General features: G+C 43.0%; 1 protein-coding gene across 2 annotated transcripts in view; it reads left to right on the top strand.

Annotated features, from left to right (window-relative positions):
* The window catches only part of SYNPO2 (synaptopodin 2), a 99141-nt gene that overhangs the window by 69067 nt on the left and 11667 nt on the right, over window positions 1-18407 (top strand). The window contains exons 2-5 of one of the 2 annotated variants that reach the window (XR_014223144.1): window positions 728-879; window positions 4599-5371; window positions 8937-12930; window positions 12961-14740. Coding sequence is in view for 1 of the 2 variants with exons in the window: in XM_082236898.1 (XP_082093024.1) it covers window positions 728-879; window positions 4599-5371; window positions 8937-11254 (3243 nt within the window). In the remaining variant the exon portion in view is untranslated. Of the gene's footprint in view, window positions 1-727; window positions 880-4598; window positions 5372-8936; window positions 12931-12960; window positions 14741-18407 lie in introns of those variants that run through there. The other variant, XM_082236898.1, reaches the window with a different exon arrangement.

Below are 18407 nucleotides of genomic sequence, written 5' to 3' on the forward strand. Positions count from 1 at the left end.
AACAGTACTTCCGTCTTTTCAGGATTTAACCTCAATCCGTTAGCCATATTGAGTCTACTTCCCTCCAATTCTCTAGAGCAGGTTTTCAATATTTAAAAAACTACGGAACAAAATAAATGCTGAGTTATAAAAATAACCATTGAAATGTGAATGACCCTGTAAAAGAGTAAGGGAAATGATTGAATATTCAAGAGGTACATCATTGGCATTTTGAAAGCGGAAGAAGCTAGGCACATCCCACTGTAGAAATACATTCCAAGGTGCCTGGTTTTGGTTTTTGTTCTGATACATCTGTCCAACCTGCTTCATTATGTTTTTCAACCATTCTCTATCAATCAAGAAAATTATCAAGGGTTTTTTTGTTGCATCTAGCCTGCTTCTAAGGTGGCAGAGGAGTTTTAGTGAGTGTCCTTTTTTCATTCTACAAACCACCACTCTGGTCATCTGCACATTATAGCCTTCCGGTGCACCCATCCTTTGATTGAAATCAAGGGGCATGAGCTGGTGATATGTGGTCAGCAATAAGAGAGAGAGAGAGAAATTGAAAATGTAAGTAGATGACATGTAGAAGAATTTGATAAATTACTGCAATCATTGCAGTCTTTCAAAAAAATCAAAACAATGGATAAATACAGCTTTCTTATGGCAATTTGTTGCGCCATATGAATGAAATGAACTTTTTTCCTGCCACTATCTGAATAGATGCTTTACTTTTTATTTCTTTCAGATTCGCAATAAAAGCAAAGCGTCCAAGGCTGGGCTGTGTGAAGGGGATGAGGTGATATCTATCAATGGCAACCCTTGTGCCGACTTGACCTATTCTGAAGTTATCGCTCTGATGGAAGGCTTGGCTGACACTCTCCAGATGCTTATCAAGAGGTAAAGGAAATTCACCTTGGCTACTTATACTGATAAGGTCCATGTTATAGTCCCATGGGGATTTTGGGAACCAACTTTGCACTTTCTATGCCACTTTACACAATTTTTAATATACCATTTTAAGAACACTTATTTTCACAATCACAATGCCTGGTTCTTTGCACTTCATAATTGCATCAAGAAAGTGCAAATTAATTACATGGATAATTAAATTATTTCATTGGAAAACTGAGCCTTCGACCCTGAACAATTTACTAAGGATTAATTCCCATGGAAGCAGGTATAGGATCATTCTGACAGTCATAACATAAAATTATCTAAACTTTCAGATGGATCAGAGTGGTGTTCACTTTTAAACAGCTTCAGCCTGTTGAAATTCATACAGTGGTGTGATAGGAGTTGTATCACTTATCATTTATATAATAGAAAATGCATTTGCGCAATAAGAGTGAAGATTAAATCCCACAGACCAGATACAAATACTGAAGTTTAAGTCCTAGAGGGAACAATGCGCTTTGTATCTCGTGGTCAGTCTCCCCACAACAGAAGTGCAACTTGGTTAATTGTAATCATCATCAGACTTTAAAGAAAGATGTTTAATCCTGCACAGCAAATGGCAAGGATTTATTGTTGGGGACAAGAGATGGTGTATAAAGACTTCAAGTATATCCATAGGCAGAGAGCCTTTTAAGGGGGGAATTCTTTGTGGCTCTGTTTCTGTCTCTCCCTCTTTCCCTCCCTCCCTCATTCCCTCCCTCCCTCCTGTCCTCACATAAACAGAAATCCAGACACACTAAGCTACCAATAAAGGCCAACATTTATCTGGCTCACTCCCAGTCTTCCTTCCTACAAGGAAATGTTTACAGATTCATAGTTTATTAAGCACCACAATTGATTGTTCAAATAACACAACATGATGGAAACCAGCTACATTCACAGGGCTGCATAAATTAAGATGCTTGACCTTTTGGGAGCTCCGTCCATGGTTTGATAGATATTATGGACCAGCCCTGTGTCCAGGTACTGTCTCCAGCAACTGATACAGATGTGCAAGACAGAGACAAGAGTGGGACTGAGATTTGCCAGAACAGATGGCTTTTTAAGTATGTCTTTTAATTTACCAGTTTTCCATAAAATCTTCAGCCAACAGTGCCAAATCCTGCATAATTTATTCATGCTTTTTATTCAGTATACTGAACTTTTGCTTCCTCGAAGCCAGATAGAAAATTCATGGTGTATCACTTGGGTGTATGGTTGTGGGGTCAGAGGACTTACATTCCCCTCCACTTTCCTTTAAGATGTGATAGCCGTGGGTCCATATTAGACCCCTTTAGTGCTGCTGAGACACCTCTCTGCAATTTGCTGGAAGCAGAATTAAAAGAGAGATCTCTATATGGCACAATACTGTATATTTTTATTTGTTAACTTTATATTTCACCCTTCATCCCAAAAAAGCTCAGGGTGGTATTTATATTAACACACTTAACAGCTATATTAACTAGCAGTGCCCTTTCCCAATGGCCAAGTGGGTTATCAATAAGACCCACAATTAAGTTCCATTCAGCAAAAGCCCCCAATGACTTCAAACAGAAATGTACTGCTCACAAATTCAATATATTTTACTGCTTCTTATTGATCCTGCCGGTGGAATTTGTGAGTAACTTCCCATTAAATAGCCTTTCTGTGGAGTACAATATTATTTAACTAATAGAAGAATTAGAGGGAAACATTAATTAGACTCTCACCACCCCAGAAACAAAAACTGACATGTCATCTCTCCTGACCAGGAGTACCTCTGTTTTGCCTTTTCATATATAGTCCATTGCTGCCTCTAGGCAGTAACAAAGGGATGAATAGTTCTCTGATGACAATACTATGACTTTCATATTGTAGAATCTAGCTTCTAGGAGCCAAGGAAAGAGAGAAAAGGCCATTTTTAGATGCTTTTGAAAAGCTTGTTTAAAATGTGGGACTCATTGGGCTTGCCCTAAAAATCAACTGGGCTTTGAATGCTCAAAAACCCAAAGGATTGGTTCACACATTCACTGCCAATTTTCCCCACATTCTCACAGTAAAAGATCTTGCCTTTGAGAAGGGATAGGGTATCCAATAGCAGACAGCAAACCTCGATACCACAAAGCTGGAAGTCACATGTGGCCTGATCCTGCTGGGGACCAAGGGGATTGCCATTTGCAATTAAGGACAGACCTTGCGAAGGGACGCGGGTGGCGCTGTGGGCTAAAGCCTCAACGCCTAGGGCTTGCCGATCGAAAGGTCGGCGGTTCGAATCCCCGCGGCGGGGTGCGCTCCCGCTGCTCGGTCCCAGCGCCTGCCCACCTAGCAGTTCGAAAGCACCCCCGGGGGCAAGTAGATAAATAGGTACCGCTTACCAGCGGGAAGGTAAACGGCGTTCCGTGTGCGGCTCTGGCTCGCCAGAGCAGCGATGTCACGCTGGCCACGTGACCCGGAAGTGTCCCCGGACAGCGCTGGCCCCCGGCCAATAGATGTGAGATGGGCGCACAAACCCCACAGTCTGTCAAGACTGGCCCGTTCGGGCAGGGGTACCTTTATCTTTACCTTTACCTTTACAGACCTTGCGAAGCCTGTCTTGTTTTGAAGTCAGCTCTCCCCCATGTATTATGCCATCATTCCTCAAAGGTAAAGGGTACTTTTCTCGGGGAAATTGGAGCAAAATCAAAGGGTAGCAGGGCAGAGCTTGTCCTTCCCTCGAAGACTTACCCCATCTCCATTTTCAGTGCTAAAGGCTAAAATCCTCCAACCCTGTTCTAGTTCCACTCAGTTGTGTGGCATATACGCTAAATGAAGAACAAACCTTGGTGACAGCTCACTGTATGTCCAGAGTGAGACAAACCATGAGACTGGGATTTGATGATACACGAAGCCAAACTATGGCTTATTCCCAGTTAGTATGGCAGTGGAACCACAGGAGTTGGGTGGCAGCCACAACCCTCTCCAATAATCTGCACATTTGAACATTCACACTAAGCTATGGTTTGATCTAGTGAAAAGAATGTCATCTTTAACATGCTCTTCTTCGTAATACATAGGAATACATGGGAATATGTTTGAGGCTCATCAATGTACTGGAAGACCAGGATAGAAAGATGCATTGGCATTAATGTCAACGCTTGTTCAGGTGTCTACGTTTCTTACTGTTAGTAAAAAAACAAAAACTTTACTAGTTTTGTCCTACAAAGCAAATGGCTGGCAGCAGTGGAACTTAATGAAGCAGGATACCCAGTGCCACATCCACAGCCCTGCCACTGATGCTGGCCCGGGCAGAAGGTTGAAACTGAATGTTTGCTTTGCCAGCTCCTAGACTGGTGCAGTGAAAATGCCTGAATGAGGCTTGTTGTCACCACACAACAGCAGCAGGGTTGACTTGGGATCCAGAGGATTTCTTGCTTGGCCCAACTCCATTCTGAGATTCATTTGTAAACTCTTGGTTCTCCCCAGCTTAAGTCCAACACTGCATACACCAGGGGTAGCCGTGGTGTCCTGTTGTTGGACTATAACTCCCATCATCCTTGACCATTGAGCATGCTAGCTGGGGCTGATGGGAGTTGTACTCCAAAAGTCTGGAGGGCAACATATTGACTACTTGTGCAATGCACTGTATTGATGATGTGAACTTTTTAAAAAGTAGCTTGATACACAATTAGATTTACAGCTCCGATTCGCTATTTGTGTCTCCGCAGATCTTCCAGTGGAGTGAATGAGTCCTTCAGTCCTGAAACAGAAAATGGCAGTGACATTAAAAATGAGGAATATAAAGAGAGCACTACCCTGCAGATCAGAACAGCAGCCCCCAGACCTCACCAACAACTGCAGATCATAGGCGCAACCCATGAAACACTCCAGAAAGAGCAGCAAAGCGATGCCGAAAGAGATATCACCCCTTCTCACAAAATCCCTCCCAAAGTGATAGAAGCCCCTAAAACACACTTCATAGAGGTGCCTGCTTTCACTGGGGAAAAGCCAGGACCAACCATTGAGCTCCAGTTGTCCCTCTTGCATGGCAAACACAAAGGCAGCAGTGTTCCCAGTCTGACTGTCCTGGGAGCTGAACAGCACAAGTCCTCAGAAGTGGGAGCCACCCTACCGCAAGATGGGACTAGCTGGCTGACTGCAGGTCCCGCGGCTGAAAAAGACCACGCTGTCCAGTGGTCAAGCAGAACATTCCAGGCTGCTGGCGACAAAGAGGTCAACGCAGCCCTCAGAGCTGAGACAAAGGAGCCATCTCTCACCACGGTAGAGGTGATCCTAGACTGCTCTGACAGGGCAAAGGAAGAGTTTGGGTCTCTGGCCGAAAAGGGGTGTGTGGATTCTCAAGTGGAAGGAGGGCAGTCAGAAGCACCTCCTTCTGTAGTCTCCTTCGGCATCTCGTCAGAAGGCACAGAGCAGGGAGAAGACGACCAGCACTCTGAAAGGGAACATAGCAGACCTCACAAACACAGGGCAAGGCACGCCAGTGAGTATGTTATCGCTTAGAGGGTGGCTTTGCTTGAGACTTACATTTTGCAACGTAGAACATTTCAAAGTGCAATTGCCTCCATGTGCTTAGGATTAATATAAACTTTAAAAGGGGGTTTCTTAATACCCCCCTCACTTTTCTAAATGCCATTCAGTTTCTGTTGTTTTGATATGTAGTTTTTGTAAGCCCTGTAGTAATAATAATAAAAAAAATCAGTAGGAATTGAATGTTCTTCATAGCACTGACTAGAAAGCTCGCTTTGAAACATTATCTAGGACTGCTAACTTTCTACTGCTAAAAATACTTGCTGGTACAGACAGCCTGTGGGGCTTCTTAACAAAGACGTAAAAGGCAATTTGATAGAGATTGTCCCAGAAGAGAGAAATGTTGTCAGGCATACCGTTTCTTGCTTGTAGGTTTCACCATGTACAAAGAAAGGCTGTGTTTTGTCTAGAATTGGCATACTTACGATGCTACTTCTATTAAAAGTCAAGAAGGATTTTTTTTAAAAAAGGAAAAGTAGTGAAGTAGTGAAGCTTGATGATGCTTGCAGAAAGTAGCTTTGACAGACACCAGCATGTGTATTTTTGGCCAGTTATATGATCCCTTTCAGTTTTGCAAGGCTTCTCTACACTGTAAAGTGAACTTACTATTCCTTCTGGCTCCCATACCTAGAGGTCAGTGCAAAATCTACACAAGGTCTTTAATTGGAAGTAAACTAGTTGACCAATAGTACGACAGCTAAAAAAGACTAACTCAGATGCAGCTTTTCTCAAAGCGTCCATTTATTGATTCAGTTCTGTTCCTGGCAGTTGTGCATTCATTGTGGACTATTTCAAGAATTCCGTCAAGGGATTTTTCATTGCAAAATGACAAAGGCTTGATGCTATACTGTAGCATTGAGCTGTCTTGCACAGGCTGAGCATGATAACCCATTACTAATTCCCCTGCAAGCATATTTTTAGAATTATAGCCGTTTGCATCAGTGTGTAAATTAAGCTGTTGCTTATGCTTGAAGTGCCCAGCTGTAATCCACATATTTATGTCATATTTAACAGAGTATAAAAGAACAGCATGCATGCTTTGCATTTTGGCAGTGAAGCCAGCAGCAACTGTGGGGTTGTGCTTGTCAGATTACACCATCGGTTTAGTTAGAAAGGGGTTTGACTAAATACCCATAATTAAGCCATTCAATATAGGAATGTTTTGCATGCTTCAAGTACCATTGCAATGAATACAAATCAGGGAGTCGTATTTCCTTTCTTAAAGAAGAAAATACATTCATTTCTAAACACATAAACATAGGCTGGTAACAAAAGAGTCACTATAGGTTTAGGTACCATATACACAAGGGCTAACTTGCACCCAATATGATTTTTGTCTCCCCCGCTCTTTGAATAGTAGGCTTCCACACTCGTGTCATATCATAAACTGCTTTAGAAACAGCTTCAAATGTGTTTTACCATGAGATATGGGAGATTTCTGTTTGATAACACCCAAATCTAAAGTCTTCTGGGGTGTGCATCTTTAGTTCCAGGGCTCTTTGGCTCCCAACAAGTATCCACTATGGAAGTCTCCATGAAAACCATGTTCCCTGGATTAGGCTACCTACAGCCTAAAATATTATGTAACATTGTCATGTTAAAATGGATGCTGTTTGCGATGCATCAAAAGGGAAAATGGGGTAGTATATCCCACATTGAAATATAAGCTAGCCTGTAAAGCAATAGGGCTCCATATTATAAGATCAATATATTCTAATCTATGCCAATCTTCCCCAACCAAGAACTCTCCTGAGATTGCTGGACTCTTCTCTCCCACCATTCCTAGGCAGTGATGTAAAATGTCAGGGATAATGGGATTTATGGTCTAAAACATTTGGAAGGCACCAGGTTGGGAATTCTGTTCTATGCTTTAGTACTCACACTACAGCCTGCTTATCATGTAGCATGTGCTTGCCGATGTTTAAGATCTCATGTCTATGAGACAACTGTCTATTTCCCCTTTTTGCCCAATACATGCTTCTGGAAGTGGGCAACCCAACCCTATGCCTATTTATTCAGAAGTATGTCCTCCTCTGATTGATGGGGCTTACTCTCAAATAAGCGTGCATAGGATTGCTGTGATACTGGTGGAAGCATTTTTTGCATTACAATGCTTACACTCAGGCGCAGACCTACATGTGTAAAAAATGAAATATGAGATGAAATATGAATAGAAGGAAATGCTGTTTATCTCAGGATAGCAAAATGTGAGCATTCAATAACAGTTCATTCAAGGTGAAAAGTTTATATCCTCCAGAGCTTCTTTTTTAATAAAAACTAGAAACATTAACAGAAATTACTTATTAAAGTAGAGTTATAACATGTCATTAAAAAAATAAAAATAAATGTAAATTAATACCACTGATTTAGGTCTGCTTACAGAGTCTGCTTTAATTTTTTCACTCCCCAGAGGAAGTACTTTCCCTATTAACAGTCTGGTTACATTTAATTAAAGTATTTATTTCATATTGTTTTTTAAAAAATCCAGTTCTGAATAGTATGATTCAATACCATGGTTACAATTATTCACATTCAAAATGGTTTTCAGGGTACAGGGAATCAAACTTATTTTCCTGTGGATATAAATCCTGGATGATCACACCACAAGTATTGTCTTTTTCTGTTTGTAGAAGAACTTGTGATTTGTCTTGCCCTGTAATTCAGCAGCAAAATTGGGCTGCCTTCCGTAGGACCAGATATGGCACTGTTGGGAGAGTTCCCAATAGCTGCTTTGGGCATGAGAGCTTACACACCTCCAGTGGGATCCTTTTCTTTTTCTTTTACTCTCCTCTCCTTTGAACAGAAGGCTATCCATGCCTTATCATATAATCTGCTTATAAAAGCCTACTACATTGCAACCATGGTTTTCTATGCCACATAGAAGGCTCAGGATAGAGAAATACAAGGGCTAGTTGTGTCCCAGTAGGACAGTGTGTGTATGTGTATATAAAATATTCCTGGTTTTATTCAAACTCCTATTCCTTACACCATAACTTTCAGACATGTGGGGAGGGGGAGATCCCTGGACAAGCTGAACCATTTAACTATTTCAGAGGAATTGATCTTGTTTAAGTTAAGAAACATAATCTCCAAACTTCTCCAGGTGCATGTGTGCCTAACTCAGCATCTATAGTAGATGTACGTCTATCTGACACTCCTGATTTATCTTCTATATTATACTGGCTTATATATATGTACACAGACAGAAGCAAATATGTGACATCAAAAGCTCTTGAAAGTGGAGCTAGCAAATCCATAAGAAAAAAAAATTGTGCAAAGAATGTCAGCCAGGGAGGAATGATTGCTATGGAATTTTTATCATGGCTGGAACTGTGGGAAAAGATTAATCTTAATGCCTTTCCTATGCATCTTTACATAAGGGGGAAGATTCCAGCTCTAGAGAAAGAAAGATTAGGACTGCACTCTTGCACCCCAAATAGCTATTGTGCAGCTTATGGTTAAAATGGATCTCATGTTACGCTGTTGCCTGAGATGTGTTCTTTAATCCTTTTCTGCAGGGCTCAGACGGAGCGAGAGTAAGTCAGAGAAGCAGGTGAAAGAAGCCAAGTCTAAATGTAAGAGCATTGCCCTTTTGCTGACAGGAGCTCCAAACCCCAATTCCAAGGGGGTGTTGATGTTCAAGAAGCGTCGCCAAAGAGCTAGGAAATATACGTTGGTCAGCTACGGGACTGGGGAGCTAGAACGTTACGAAGACGAGGGCGAAGAAGACGAAGGTGAAGAAGGTGAGAAAGAGAACGCTTTTGAAATTACCTTGCTAGGCACGAGTGAGTCGGAAATCGATGAAGATTTCTTCTCCGACATTGACAAGGAAGACCGGATCGTGACATTTGACTGGGATACTGGACTGCTTGAGGTTGAAAAGAAACCAAAGAGTGGGGACGAGATGTCTCAGCTGCTTCCAGAAAGCAAGGGCAAGGGGGCAGTCATGTTTGCCAAAAGGCGTCAACGGTTGGACCAGATCACGGCTGAGCAGGAGGCAACGAGGATGCAGGCAGGGCACAGCTCCTCTGAGAAACACCAGGCGGCCACAACAACCGAGAGCACCTACAAAATGAGCTCCTCCTCATATCAGGCAAAACAGGAAGAATCTTCCCGGGTGAAAAGCCATGTTAGCAAAAGCTACATAGAAGTGAGCCACAGTCATGGTGCAGCAATTCAGCAAAATGGCATCGGGATCACTCCCGAAGCAAACCTGATGTACCCATCCTCAGAAGCCCTTAAGACTGCTGCTTCCAACAGAACAGCCAAGCCTTTCCCTGGTGTACAAAACAGAGCAGCGGCTCCATTTTCTCCCACCAGAAGCATGACGAGCCCTCTGTCAGATCTCCCTGCGCCACCGCCTTACACTTCGGTCAGCCCACCCCCTGAAACCTTATACAGAACTGTTTTGTCTCCAGTTGCCGCCAGTCCAGCACAGCCGGCGATATGGTCTCCAACAGAGTCAACAGAACAGATCGCATCCAGGGATGAAAGGATTGCGGTGCCTGCCAAAAGAACTGGAATACTGCAAGAGGCAAAGAGAAGAAGCACTGCAAAGCCAATGTTTACTTTCAAAGACACCCCCAAGCTGAGCCCTAACCCTGCCCTTCTGTCCCTTGTACAGAACACAGAAGGCAAAAAAGGTGGTGCTGCAGGCTTTGAATCGGGGCCTGAAGAAGACTACCTCAGCTTGGGAGCAGAGGCCTGCAATTTCATGCAAATCCAGGCAGCCAAACAAAAGGTCCCACCTCCAGTTGCTCCAAAACCCTCGTTAAAGGTTTCTCCCACTGCCGCAACGCCTGCTTCACCAGTCTGGTCACCTCCAGCTGTGGCTGTTACTCAGCCTGCTATCTTTCCAGCTCCAAACTCACCTGAAATGGCAGCTCCAGCACCTGTCAAAACAGCACAACCTGCTTACCCACCTCCCCAACCTGTCAACATAGTAGAACCTGCTTATCCCCCTCCCCAACCTGTCAACATAGCACAACCTGCTTACCCTCCTCCCCAGCCTGCTTATTCCCCTCCACAGCCCCCAAGTACTCTTAAGCTAGCCAGTCCTTTTAAAGGGCCTCAAACAGCAGCGCCACACCAAAATTATACACCCAAAACAACACCCACCACCCCAGTAGGAAATGCTGTGCTTGCTGGAGGGGTGGGGCCAGCTTTTGAGATGCCCCCAGCTTTGAGTGGGAAAGGAGCCCAGCTCTTTGCCAAAAGGCAGTCACGGATGGAAAAATATGTGGTAGACTCAGAAACCGTGCAGGCCAATATGGCGCGGGCTGGATCACCGACTCCGTCTTTACCAGCATCTTGGAAATATTCATCGAATGTTCGAGCACCACCACCTGTGGGCTATAACCCCATCTACACTCCATCTTATCCTCTCGCTGCTACCAAGCCACAGTCAAAGTCCCCTGCTGCTGCCAAAACTACCAAGAAAAAGCCTAAGAAAGCACTTAGTTCTTTGGAAGTTATGAAGCACCAACCATACCAGCTTAATTCATCCTTATTTACTTTCCAACCTCCCTCTGATAATAAGGAAAGTGCACTTCCTAAGCAGCCTGCGAAGTTTGACTCAGCGTCTGCCTCAAAGCAAGCTCTACCTTCAAGATCGCTCAATGCCGGTTCTCCTTCTAATGTCCGGGAATCTTCAGTGTACTCTGTACCAGCCTACACTTCACAACCTTTCTTCCAGTCGAATGCCTCTAGCCCTGTCATTGAGTCCTGTGCGTCGACAGGCTACCCTTCTTTTTCAAAGCAAGAACCAGCAGCATCCTCTATGTTTACTGCTCCCAGGCCAAAGTTCTCAGCCAAGAAAGTTGGTGTTTCAGCACAGGTGTGGAAACCCTCGGCCATTGAAGAGTAAAGCATAGATACAACTCAGTATCCACTTAGCTGGCAATGAATTGTTTGCAGTGGTAATCTGGCACTCAAGTGATCCTTGGCTTACTTAATATATATTTTTTTCAGATTTATCACATGAAATCTGGGTCCAAAAAAAAAAAAAGGCTTCAGGCTGAAATCCTATGCATACTTACCTGGGAGTAAGTCCCACTGAAAATGGTGAGGCATTTTTTCTGAGTAAACATGCATAGGATGGCACAGTGAACGATTTTTAATGAATCAAAATGAATATCAATTTGCAATGACACACATTTATGTATGCAATCCTCTTTCATGGCTAAGCATGCACAGTGTCCTAAGATGGGCACGTGCCACTTCATATTAAGTAAGCAGGATGCTAGGTGTTAGTGCTTCAGTACACAAATACACAGGGACCCCTGTTCCTGTAATTCATCTGTTAGAACATAGGTTTCACGGAAGGTTTTTGGGGTGGGGGGTGGGGGAGACTGTCGGCCACAGGATCTGAGCACAATCAAAATAGCAATGGTATTAGATTTATTTCTGAAAAGTGCCTTCAAATGTTATGTCTCTTATGAATGTTGTGTATAAAAATAGGTATGGAGTCTTGGCCCAACTCTGCAGTTGAATCCCTATTATGAGGCATCTTCTGAGCCCCATTCCTACTATCACTGCAACCATATGTTGGGGGCAGGGATGAATTACTTCCTTTTTGTATAGCCACTGGGCATGCAAAGTGGTGAATTCGCCAGCAACATTTCCTCGATTCTCAGCTTAAGGCGACACACCACCACAACGGATCCGTGACGGCTTAGCTCACATAAGCACTATAATAACGTGGCTGTGTTACACCTGATCCCGTGACCCCATAACTACAGGGAAATGATTTATACAAATCAGCACTGGTCAGTTTCACTCACTGGAGGTTCAATTGCAGACTTGAGTCATTAGAAAGTAAACTGGTGATCCACAATCATGAATTACCTCTTCAATTTCCCCCTTCCCCTGGTTAAGGGTAAATAATATTACTAGATTTGGAAGAAGAAAGCCATAGGCTGGAGAGGCTATTCAAAGTTTTCCCATTTTGGGGGGAAATGTTGACCTCCTCAGGCCTAGCATTTTGTTCTGTTTTTGACAAGTAGAAAATTACAGGAGCCAGGAAGATGAGCTGGGTCCTACAGCTGTGGAAGTGGTGCAATATGTTCACGTGAAAGCATAGCGACTATAAACTGAAGGGACACGTCCTTGAATACCAGTTTTGCAGCCAGAGCAGTATGTGCCTTATAAATACTTGTCTAATGACATGCCATGATTCCTGACCTCATATTTCTGCGGATCGCTGAGGCACATTCTCGTTTTCACCTTGGGCTTTCCAGTCCTGCTTCTTCCACTGGTGTTTCTTTTCACTCTGCTCTTGTGCTTTCACCCTACTCTCGAGTAATAATACACTGTGGACCAGGAGGATCAAGACACTGTTACCACGCCATGTTTGCTGGGTTGAATATCCAGGGTTAGGTTCTGCCAATTTTATTTATGGTTGTGATACAAAAGAACAATATTTGACATCTCCAGTAACGCTTGAGTGTCTAGGCTGTATTCACTCTAGACAGACTGAACTCCATTGAATACAGTTTGAGTGCACACACTGAGGTGATTAAAAAGGGGGTTAAGGGATAGGAGGTGATTAAAAAAGGGGTTAAGGGATAGACTTTCCCCACTCTTCTAGCTAAACCAATATCACAAAATGAATGACAATAATTAATTTAGATTTGGCTAAATTATTCAAATGGATTTTGGACATGCAGCCATAATGGGAAAGTGCCTGAGTAGGGACAGTTCATGGGAATGTACTGACTGCTGAGTAACAGATCCAACCAAGTCTGGTCTGAAAATAGTTTGTATTTATATATATGAACATACAAAGCTTCTGTGTGGCCCATATAGCCCAGTGTTATCTAGTCTGACTAGCACTACCTCTTTGGAGTCTAAAGCAGAGTCCCCCGCCCCCATTTCTTGTTATCTACTCCTTTTACCAGGAGATGCCAGGGATTGACCTTGGGACCTTCTGCATGCAAATCATGTGAACTACAAAGTTACAGTCCTCCCCCATTGTGGCATACTAAGTTCTGGAGGCCCTCAAAAACCTACTGTGGCCATAATGCCATTTCATTCCCATTTGCATTGCCTGAATCACTACAAGGCTGGTGGTGATCATGGGAGATGTTGCCCCATTGTCTAGTGCTGAAATTGATGCTCAGCTTCACATCATTGAATCCCTCTGAAACAGAGCTGTGCCTTGCCTACAGTCCAATTCACACAAACAGCTACTGCTTGAATTTCCAAGGTTTCAGCAATGTGTGAAGGGCACATGCTGCAACACTTCCTATACCACTAAAATAATGTTGCAAGCAGTCAAAATTACTTCAATTTAATATTTCTTGACTGCCTTTGAAGATGCATTCCATAGAGAACACCATGTGCAGCCTTCAGGGCTGGGGGGGGATACACCAATGGGTAGTTTCTTGGTTCCAGTTTCCACTATTGTGGCTTGATGTCACAATTACAGAAATTTATGTAAGGAAGCCATACCTATCTGTGTGAACAGACTAGGTCACACAGTGAACAAGCCTCCCTTGTTGCTACCACCTCCCTTGGTGGTATACATTAAAGTAATTCCATTAGCACAAGGATATTGGAGTGCACAACAGAACTTCCCCTCCCTCTCTTATTTCTGTTTGCCTTCTATGGAACCCCTAAATCTGCTCTGAGGTTTCTTCCAAACTTCTGGAGCAGCTTTGGAGGGGGAATGGGGCCACACAGGAGATGGGAGAGGGAGCCAGTTCCATTGTGTAGATGGAAACTTTTGTGCTGATGGATACTGCCCCATGTGATTACATTCGGTGGGCAGGCAATTGAGAACAGCTTTTCTCCAGTCATGTGGAAGGCATTTTGACTATAATATTGAAAGAACAGCCATGTACTATATAAGTAGACCAATCACCAACCAAAAATGAAAAAGTGTGAAATCTGCCACACTTAGGAAACATTTGAGGCATTTAATTCATACTTCACACATAAAAGGAGCATTCCCTAGCATGTAGGACTTATCCAAAGTCCATAGAGCAAATGGAATAACTCTTTTTGACTAGCTAGAACATATTTAGTCATAAGAAGTCCTTTTGACTACAGTGGGGTTCTTGTCCAAAGCTCAACATATTTAGGGTAGGCTTAGTTAGCTGAAGTAGTCTATACTGGAAGTCAAACGTGGCTGTATCAATTTTAATTAAACAGCCCATGTTACATAGAAATATGTACACAAAGGATTCTTTTGCAACACAACATATTTAAGATTATGCGGTACCAATATTTTAATCCTCTTGGGATCTTCTTTCTGTTCATTTTCCAATTACAATCTGCTGTACTTTTTCCTCTACCATTAAAATTGTTCCTTTCTTCTTTATCTGTATTTTTTGCTTTTTCTTTGATTTCACATGTTTTTATCTGCAGTTGAAAAAGAGTTTCAAGGTCTTTCTTTCCTTCTTTTCCTTTCTCTCCTTCCTTCTGCCAAAATTGCTCAAAATGCCATTCAGTTTCTGGTGGAATGAATTCAGTCTGATCAACAACTCAATTAAATCCAAGCGCTTAAATCTGAATAGGGTGTGAATTGAGTAGGACATCAATAGAACTGAAGTGTCATAAATTTGTTGTGCAGAATTGGTGCCAAGATGGTTATGAGGGTGATTCTACAGCTGATGACTCTGCAGTCATATATGTTGGTCTTTGCTGTAACTATCAGAGGTAGGAAAGTGAAAGAAGCCTGGTGACGTCTTTCTCCAATCACTCACCAGGCTCATACTGAACCATCTCATGAAGGGGAAGATTAAATTAAAGCTTCATTGCACAGCCCCTACAGTTCTCTTCCCTTCCTTTCCTTCTCCCTTCTGCTTGTTGCTCACTTTCCTAAATTCTGAACAGAGAAAATAATCAATGCTGCTGCCCCGTGAATTTGAGATGATCTGAGAAATGTGCAATCGTTGTTCTCTGGTTGGGCCCTCAAAATGTTGGCCACATTTTGGCATTTCAAAGTTGCTGTCTGCTTCTCAGGGTCTGCCTTTTGGGAATCCTGCTTCGGGTAAGGTGAGTAGACCTCATCATATTAGTCAGAACTGGATTATAAATTGCGTTGAGAGGCCCAGGGTCCTATAACCATTCGGCTAGAAGTTTGTACAGGAATAAATTATTCCAGTCTGGTTTCCCCAACTATTTTAAATGTGTAGAGTCAACATGAGTTGCCTTTTCAGTGGTGAGTAGACTTGTGACTGCTTCAAAATCTAAGTTTGAACTAAGACACAGTGAGTTGCAATTTGGATATGTGCTGAAGCATTTCACAAACATGATCCACCCTCTGGGCACCCACAAGAGTAAATATGTGTTGACTAATCAAAAATATTTGTTTGAATCAGAGACAAATAAATGTGTTAGGTGTTTGAATCCACAAAACAGTATCCTGAATGAGAACATTAGACTTGCAGTTACTGGATTAAAAAATGCGCCTATCAAAATAGCTGCCCAGTTTGGCTTTTTAGGAAGAGGGCTCATAGATTAATGCAATGTGCTATTCCCATATTTGCTCTGAAAGGATATTTCTGAGAATTGTACTGCTGCATCTATCTATTGCAATGACACGGGGAAAGCCTGCCCTCTTCCTGAGTTGAGACTAAAGTTTTAGATGCTTTTCATTTTTAACTCCACAGGGAATGGGTTGCAAAGGGGACTGGTAATAGAATACAGCGCCTCTCACCTCTTGTTCAAATATGGCCTAGGGCAGGAATGACTGAAAGCCATGCCCAGCTGCTGAGTCGTCTGAGTGACATCAGTGGATGGTGACTCTCAGTCCAGTTTAAGCAGAGTGATTTGCCTCACACCCAACCACAACCCAAAGAAGCATTAACTGGCATTCTTATTGGAAGACTCAGAAAGAAAGATGTGAGCAGATGTGAAGATCAATCTACACTCACGGCTGCACAGCACACACCCAGAAATCTGAATTATCTGTCAAGGGAATGCAATGTTTTTTCAAGCACTCGTGTTTTCAAATTCTTTGGAATTTTGTGGCAAAGATTGCTAAGGCAGAGGCTGCGGCGGTATGAAACAGGCAGGGGATAGACAATTATGAAGAGCTGTGGAGGGTATTTAAAGTTTTCAGAAATTGCCAGTTACTAAGCTTTTGCTGGTGGATTAGAAATGTGTTTTTCTACATACAGAAGCTAATTTTCTCTGGATTCCAACTTCCATAGTAAACCTACGCACATGTGCCCTATGTGCCATCCCCTTCTAATAAAAGCCACAATGAGGTTGGTTAAGGCAACTCACCAGGCGGGAGTTTCATGTTATGCAGGCAAAGGCAGCTTCCCTGCCCCATGCTTGCTGAATTACGTGAATGTACCGGTACATGGTGAAGAGGAATCTGTAGGGGAGAAGCCGTGTGTGCTTAATCCTTCACTGCCTGCCCTTTTCCCCACTGCATGCCTCCTTTGCCCCAGTTGCTTTCTTTGCTTTTGCTCCCAGCCAGGTTTCAGAAACAAGAAAGAAGCTCAGCTGGGGGACATGACCAGGGAAGAGCAACAGCAGAGGGAAAGCAGCAGGTGATTAAGGATTAAGCATCCGCACCTGACCTGCAGGAGGTGTCCCAACCCCCCAACCCCCCATCATGTTATCTTGTAAACGTAAGATGTGGAATACATGTTTGCCCATGTAATGGACAATTCTATTTGGGGTGGAGTGGAAGCACTCTTTCACTGGTGACACCAAAGATTGGGCACTGCTAATGGCTCTTCCTCAATAAGTGAGTTCATGTCTTTGAAAGCAGGGTCTTTGCTTTTTCCACTCATTTATATTCTAGTGAAATCCAGCTTAGACAATGAATCAGGTGGAATTTGCTAGTGGGATGCCTCTGCAGTGTAGTCCCCTTGAAGCCCCTCATCCCAAGAGACCTGGGTGTTTTATAATAAGCCTTCATGACACCATTCAGTGGCCAACCTCACAATGCCCATAAACACTGACAGAGTTCACATACGGGAACTTTACAATGTTGTGGAGGCCACTTTAGACCAGGGCTGAGAAACCTGCAGGTTTCAAGAGCTCTATGTGCACCAGTGACCCAGGACATGGAATGTATATGCCTTCTGAGGCTCCAGTAAGCTCAGGTCTTCAAAGCATTTAACAAAGGTAGCTTCTCTGGAAGTACAGTGACAGAATCATAGAATCATAGAATCATAGAATCATAGAGTTGGAAGAGACCACAAGGGCCATCGAGTCCAACCCCCTGCCAAGCAGGAAACACCATCAGAGCACTCCTGACATATGGTTGTCAAGCCTCTGCTTAAAGACCTCCAAAGTAGGAGACTCCACCACACTCCTTGGCAGCAAATTCCACTGTCGAACAGCTCTTACTGTCAGGAAGTTCTTCCTAATGTTTAGGTGGAATCTTCTTTCTTGTAGTTTGGATCCATTGCTCCGTGTCCGCTTCTCCGGAGCAGCAGAAAACAACCTTGAGCTCAAAGTTGTGTTGCTCTCATGAAGGCATAGGTGAGGTTCCATTTTTCTGGATCAGTGGTTCCCAATTAGCTATTACCAAGGACCCCCTATTTTTCAAAAGCCAAGCCACAGACCCCTTATGGAACACTTCCTTCCATGTGTGTCTCCATGATCTTTGCTCCACAGTCTGTCATTGTGAGTGTGTGGAGCATGCTAATTTCTATTGTGTCATCTATCCTGTGGCACCCTAATCCTGGAAGCATGGATTCATTGCCTCTTTATCTAGCTCCTTCTTCAATTTTTCATGGATTTTGCTAAACGTACTAGTATAGAATTGGTTTTTTAACGCCAGGTTTGAGCTTTGTTATTCTACTGGGGGTTTTTTATCATGGTGTTAGAAAGATAGTACATTGTCTTCAGGATAAGAAGGCACAGTATCCTTTCCTTCCACAAAGCACTTGATGCACATTTTACTCTCTTCTGTTTTGATTTTTAATTTGTACATAAACTTTTTCAAATTGTGGCTCACAATCACAACTCAAAGAAATGACAAAATAATATAACAAAACCCACATGCTATAACAAGTCAA

This window comes from Podarcis vaucheri (genome assembly GCF_965113315.1).
Source record: "Podarcis vaucheri genome assembly, chromosome: 9".
Classification (NCBI taxonomy): Eukaryota; Metazoa; Chordata; class Lepidosauria; order Squamata; family Lacertidae; genus Podarcis; species Podarcis vaucheri.